We start from the raw sequence: 6,000 nt of genomic DNA, 5'->3' as shown, positions 1-6,000 counted from the left end.
CTCCTTCAAGACTGTTGGAAAAGCAATCCAGTCGAAGCTGGTTGAGAGAATGCCAAGAGTGTGCAAAGCTGTCATCAAGGCAAATAAAATACAATAAAATTGTATTGGTCTCATACACATGGTTAGCAGATGTTAATGCGAATGTAGCGAAATGCTTGTGCTTCTAGTTCCAACCCGTGCAGTAATATCGCAAAGGGTGGCTATTTGAAGAATCTCAAATATAAAATAGATTTGTATTTGTTTAACACTTTTTTGGTTACTACATGATTCTATATGTGTTATTTCATAGTTTTGATGTCTTCACTATTATTCTACAATGTAGAAAATTGTGAAAAGCAAGAAAAACCCTTGAATGAGTAGTTGGTCTAAGACTTTTGACCGGTAGTGTAGATTGAATACTTTTCTGTTATCCAATCAGTGTTTACTGTGTATTAGATGATGCACAGCAGCATGTTCACAGCACACGTAATAAACCACACGTTTTACGTCAAGCAAGTTTATTTAAATAGCCAAGGACTGCCCCCTGCCTGCTACCATTCCAGGTTTACAACTTTTTGCTCCTCCTGATGAGTGACGTAGAGCCCACTGTCAGCGTCTGAAATGGGGGAGGTAGTGAAAAGTGTTTAGTTACTGTGGTCAGGTCACTATTATACAAATAAAACCACCTAAGGTAGAAATAGCCAGCTTGTTTGACCTGTGCCCCATATGTCACAACTGTATATGCTGATATTTGACACACTGTACTGACAGTGTAGTGTGTTATTCTTCAGTGTTACCAACATTAGGTCAAATTACCTCAACCATCTCTCCGCCTTTGAGCTCCTGGATGTGTGTGAATTTGTCTGTGTTGCACATCAGCTTCCCTCCCGCCAGTCTGACCGTGCACTGTAGGGGCCAGAGAAGAGAGAGGCGATCAGTAATGTGTAGCAATAACGAGTGATGACAGATGAGCTAAGAAACTTGGAAGACTGAACAAGACATAACACTAACTTCAGATACAAGACGATCGTCTTGACCCCCCCTCCCTCATAAGACAGAACATCCACAAGACAGAACTTTTAAACTACCAAGCATTGCTGGACTTCAATTCAAAGATGAAACCTGTCGATTTAACAATATGTCAGTGAATCAATCAATACTTTCATATGTATAGATTCACCACAGACAGGTAAATTGGGATTGCCTACCTTGAGCTTCTTGCCATCCATGGTGGTGATGTCGGCCTCTTTGCCGATGGTGAAGGAGTTAGTGATGGACTTGCCAGGAGTTTTGGAGGTGATGACGAAGTCATTGCCGTTCTGCTGGATCTCAGTCACGGGCTTGATGTCTTTGGCCAGCTTGATAACGTCTTCTGGGAGTGCTGATGGATGGGCAGGAGGTTGACTCATTAGCTTAGGATTGGACCCATGGAGGCAAACCCTACCTTTTCATTTTGGGTCATAGTTGGGAATCTATAGTCGAATCTCTTGTATTTCCTTGATTCCTTACATCCTCTCTCTTTTTCAAAACTCATTAGATGAGAAGGTCAGAGGGGAGGTATCATTAATCTTCTAGCCTCCAATGAGTTTTGAGAAAGAGGACACGAGGAATCAAGCACATACATTTCAGATTCAGCCCTAAACAACCCTATAGGTGCAATGTAATGAATCTTTAAGAAACTCACAGATGGCCCTGAGGAACTCCTCGTAGTTCTCCTGAGCATACACCTGCCACGTTCCACTGAAGGCCATGTCGTCTGTGTCTGTACCGGTCCGGTTTCTCCTCCTTCACCAAAATGGGCAATAGGAGCCTGAGACAGCTGTGCGAAGCTCAACACAAATGTAGAAACGGCACTGTGTCCCCCACAGCTACTTATATCAGCAGGTAGAAGGGGCTCCGCTCTGTGCCTCTGTGTCTAATCAGTAACCTCTGAAGTAATGTTCCTCATTGTTTGAACAACCCAGAGTTCACTTACATCTCTGTCTGGCATGATCCCAACTTCCAGTTGTCTTGGGATGGGGAAGAGTACGTTATGTCCGAGCTGTGCTATCGTATAGCCATAAAATATAGTCATAAAATGACATATGCATGGGTTTTACTCATCCCAATAGATTCTGAAACTTCTGACACGCAGATCTCATGTTTGTTTCGGGGGAGCCCTTCTTGCAATACTGTCCTAAATGCAGACCCTGGTTAAATTGCTGTATGAAATCATTTTGAATACTTTAGCTGGTCTTTATCGAGCGTGGCTAGTACAATGGAACCGCTAAAATCGTTGCAAAAGTGCAAACTAGACCATATGGCACTCCGGGCAGGCTAAAGCAAACTCTGAAACTGTTTGAATAGTATTCGAACCCAGGTCTGATGTCCTGTGGAATCTTCTAAAAAAACTATCTACTCCACTGTTTAACCAGGCGATGGGTGAATGACACCTTGGACAAAAGCTTGTCTATCAGTTCAGAAGACATGTCTTAGCTGCTCTTTGCTCGCATAATAATTGCCCACACTTGTAATGAGATGTTTCTAATAATCATTGAATGACGAATCCCTCTGGCAGACACCTCAAACAGTGCAAACAATAACAACATCAGAAGCATGTTGAGGTGAATGAAACCGTGTCAAGCCACCAAGATCAAATGACTTTATTAGCAGCACACAAGCGATTGCAGAGACGCATGATATGACAAATACTGTATGTGGAGAGCTAACAGGCTAATAGACCTACTTAAGCTGCAGGTGCAGACTCTGAATGAGCGAGATTGCTGCCTCATTACATGGAGGTCAAAGCATGAATTAGGTTGATGTGGAAAAACGCACTTGACGTGTCGTTGCACCTCTGTAATCTGCTCCATGTGCATGACTAACATGACACGTCTAGTGAAGTACAACATGGGAGATAATTAGAATTCGGATCAAGTCTGCTGCTGTCAAGACATGGAATGAACATTTAATGTGCTCGCCTTGGCCAATGAATCCTACTTCCGAGCTTTCTCGTCCCTGCTCACAGGTCCTATTAATTAATTGCTCCAGAAAGAAAGGGGCGACATCATAAAATTATAGCTGACACTCTTGGGATATTTATTGGTAGTATAATGACACAAGAATACAGGCTGTTGCAGTTTTGACTGGGCCACAAATTGACCGCATTCCCTCTTGCACATGAAACTTCTTAGTCATTGCTACATCACAATGCCAGAAATGAACTGCTTCTTGTATTTCACTCCTCAGTAACTCTAATTTAACCCCATGAAAACTAACTGGCTGAACCACCATACAAACACAACCCACTGGGCACACACTGGTCGAATCAACGTGGTTTCCATATCATGTGGAACCAGCGTGGAAAAGACATTGAATTGACGTCTGTGCCCAGTTGGAATCCTCTCTTAGGGCAACAAAACCATCACTCCTTCCTTCCTTACATCTCCACTGCATCGGGCGGAGGCTTCTCGCCGTGCTTGTACACGCTCACGGTCACGTTGACCGTCTGAGTGCCGTACTGGTTGCGCACAAAGATGCTGTAGTTGCCCGTGTCCTCGCTAGTCACGTTGTTTACAGTCAGAGTGCTGCACTTATTCTCGTTGGCGATGTTGAACTGGCCCCCCGAGACGATGCCTTTGTCGTTCCTCAGCCAGAACATCTCTGGGGCAGGGTCACCATCAGTGAAGCAGGTCAGACACAGAGACTAAGGAGGAGAGAGGGAAATAAAGATGACATGATTCACAACAGTCAATGTAAATAGGAAAAATGACCAAATATCACTTATCACTGTTGACATGGGCAGGTAAGGTTATTTAAAAAAAAATCCGTATTGGAGAAGATGCTGATCTAAGATCAGTCCCCCTTGTCCATTTAATTGTATTCATTATGATCTAAAAGGCTAAACTAATCCTAGATCAGCACTTCTACTCGTTGGTCTAACAGTACAAGCACACAAATTGGACGTAAAAGGATAAGGAAGTACTGAACATGGTAACCACGTAATAGGACAGTATTATTTCCCAAAGTTAGCCTACCTTATTCTCCATGATAGCCACCACATCTGGTAGCCCCTTGGTCACCCTGGCCCGATCTAAATCAATGAGAAGGACATTTACTCCCATTGAATCATCCACAGGAAGCTCATTCAATCATTCCAGTGTACAGAAAATGCAATTATTAAGAAACAATGAAAGAGTAGGCTACTCACTTTTCTCAGCAACCGCCACTTGCCTTTGTAGCAAAAAGCAATGGTAAAACTGGTAAATATATTTGCAAATGGTTTCATTGCCATACTATATGTCAACTCATCAATATTGAATATAGAACCGTTTTCTGTTTGCCCATGTGAGAATAGTGATTGAAAATAGTACCTGTAATTGTTTGTGTTAGTGTTTACCACTGCAAGCCATGCTGGGCACGCACCATCAATATGGTACTGCACTTACTTCAACCTCTGGTATTCCAACAGAGCATCAGCAAAGGCTTTTGAAGAGAGAAAGAGAGAGATAATTCAATATAGATTACTGTAAAAGTATTTAGGAAGAGTGTAATATTCATTAACTGCCTGTCTCGGAAGATGTGAATGTAGATCAAGATTGCAGACACATTTAATTATAATTGAGTAATAATACGGAAGTTCGGAAGTTTACATTCTAGCTCTGAAGACATTGACATGAATCTGAAGCAGTAGAACCCCCTGTATGAAGCCTATTTCGCTTAACTGCTTTGATACGATACTGCTTTTTGAGTGAATCAGACTGGTCAGACTAACCTTGTCCAGATAGGTCTAGTGAGCGGGTGTGCTTTTCTTGACCATCAAACATCTCCAGAGTGTACTTCCCCTTATCGTTCTCTGTGGGCGCAAAGACCTCGACCCACAGCTTCTGCATACTGCTGCCAGGCTTACACCTCTCCAACTGGTCAATCCTACTCTCCCTGGTACACAATGAAATAGAATATGGTAATACAATTGAATAGAATATTGTTTTTCTAAAATCCAACAAAAAATACTTCCATACAAGGCCATGACTATTTATGTCTGAGGGCTTTACTTGTTCAGTTTGTTTGTAAAAAGCCTTTACGTTTGGTCTTTTTCAAACTGGTGAGATGAGATGGATTTGGGATTAAGGGCTCAGACTGTCTCACTAAGGAAGCTGTGGGGCGATGTGAAGAAAAACACAAATGCTAAAGCAACTCTGAGTTAAAATTAGACAACAAACCATGTTGCTACAGCAGTGCCCTTACAGAAAAATCACGTGAAAAATCACGATTTCACATGTGTAGTTTCGTGTTATCACATGTTGAGTTACATGTTGGCACATTAACTTCACATAAGATCACATGAAAACGTGTTTTTGGAACACTCCACCTGTGTTCAGGTGAAATTCATGTGTTTTTTCCGTGTTGGGTTATCATCAGCTCTGGTAATGGAGAGGTACAGGATGTGCAGGCTCTTGCTCCAGACAGGCATCAACACAGCTGATTCAACTAATCAAAGTCTTAATGATTAGTCTATTAGTTGAATCAGGTGTGTTAATGCTGGATTAGAACAAAAGCCTGCCTGCTCCGTAACTCTGTAGAACCCTCTGTAGGGTTGGTGGTTGGTGCTAACCATAAAAGCTGCCAGCAGGTGGCGATAAAAGTCCAGTCCCTGTTCCCTGTATGATGTTTCCCTTAGACACAGATTTAGGATCAACTTCCCCTCCCCCAATCCCAACCTTAACAATTAGTGGGGAAAATTCTAAACTGACCCAAGCTCAGCGCCTAGGGGCAACTTCCCCCTACTCTGTATAACATACAGACTGTATAATGTAGACAAAGTGGATACAGTAGGCCTGGAGCACAGCCCGTGTGGCAGGGCAGAGTACAGAGGCCAGGCCAGGGAACTCACTTGAAGTGCCAGCTGGTCTTCATGTAGCTGATATAGTACTTGAGAGAGCAGTAGAGCTTGAAGCCCATAGCAGTGCATTGAATCCTCACTGGGCCTGCAGACAGCGCTGTGCCACAGAGAGAGGAAAAAGTCAAATTCAGAGAGATGAT

The 6,000-nt window shown here is 42.8% G+C and overlaps 2 protein-coding genes across 2 annotated transcripts in view; both read right to left on the bottom strand.

Annotated features, from left to right (window-relative positions):
- Nucleotides 1–480: 480 nt before the first annotated feature.
- On the bottom strand, nt 481–1,885 carry LOC109909810 (fatty acid-binding protein 10-A, liver basic). The gene is made up of 4 exons (XM_020508847.2): nt 1,664–1,885; nt 1,188–1,360; nt 796–885; nt 481–595 (listed from the first exon to the last, which is right to left on the bottom strand). The coding sequence occupies exons 1-4, from the start codon at nt 1,728–1,730 to the stop codon at nt 545–547; spliced, it is 381 nt and encodes a 126-aa protein (XP_020364436.1). The 5' UTR covers nt 1,731–1,885; the 3' UTR covers nt 481–544.
- A 721-nt stretch (nt 1,886–2,606) lies between these two features.
- myom3 (myomesin 3) overlaps nt 2,607–6,000 on the bottom strand; it is a 75,687-nt gene continuing 72,293 nt past the window's right edge. The window contains exons 32-37 of the mRNA XM_020508836.2: nt 5,852–5,957; nt 4,733–4,896; nt 4,407–4,443; nt 4,169–4,191; nt 3,996–4,051; nt 2,607–3,664 (exon numbers count right to left, since the gene is read on the bottom strand). Coding sequence (XP_020364425.1) covers nt 3,398–3,664; nt 3,996–4,051; nt 4,169–4,191; nt 4,407–4,443; nt 4,733–4,896; nt 5,852–5,957 — 653 coding nt within the window. The 3' untranslated portion in view covers nt 2,607–3,397. The remainder of the gene's footprint in view (nt 3,665–3,995; nt 4,052–4,168; nt 4,192–4,406; nt 4,444–4,732; nt 4,897–5,851; nt 5,958–6,000) is intronic.

Source organism: Oncorhynchus kisutch, linkage group LG2 (assembly GCF_002021735.2).
Source record: "Oncorhynchus kisutch isolate 150728-3 linkage group LG2, Okis_V2, whole genome shotgun sequence".
In the NCBI taxonomy this organism is placed as follows: Eukaryota; Metazoa; Chordata; class Actinopteri; order Salmoniformes; family Salmonidae; genus Oncorhynchus; species Oncorhynchus kisutch.
This window is presented reverse-complemented; position numbering and strand designations above follow the sequence as displayed.

Excerpts from the sequence above, each read along its gene's own strand:
- LOC109909810 (XM_020508847.2), bottom strand. The coding sequence starts at position 1,730 with ATGGCCTTCAGTGGAACGTGGCAGGTGTATGCTCAGGAGAACTACGAG. Across the intron at positions 1,361-1,663 it reads GGAGTTCCTCAGGGCCATCT|CACTCCCAGAAGACGTTATC; the intron begins GTGAGTTTCTTA and ends CCCATCCATCAG. Across the intron at positions 886-1,187 it reads TGGATGGCAAGAAGCTCAAG|TGCACGGTCAGACTGGCGGG; the intron begins GTAGGCAATCCC and ends TGGCCCCTACAG.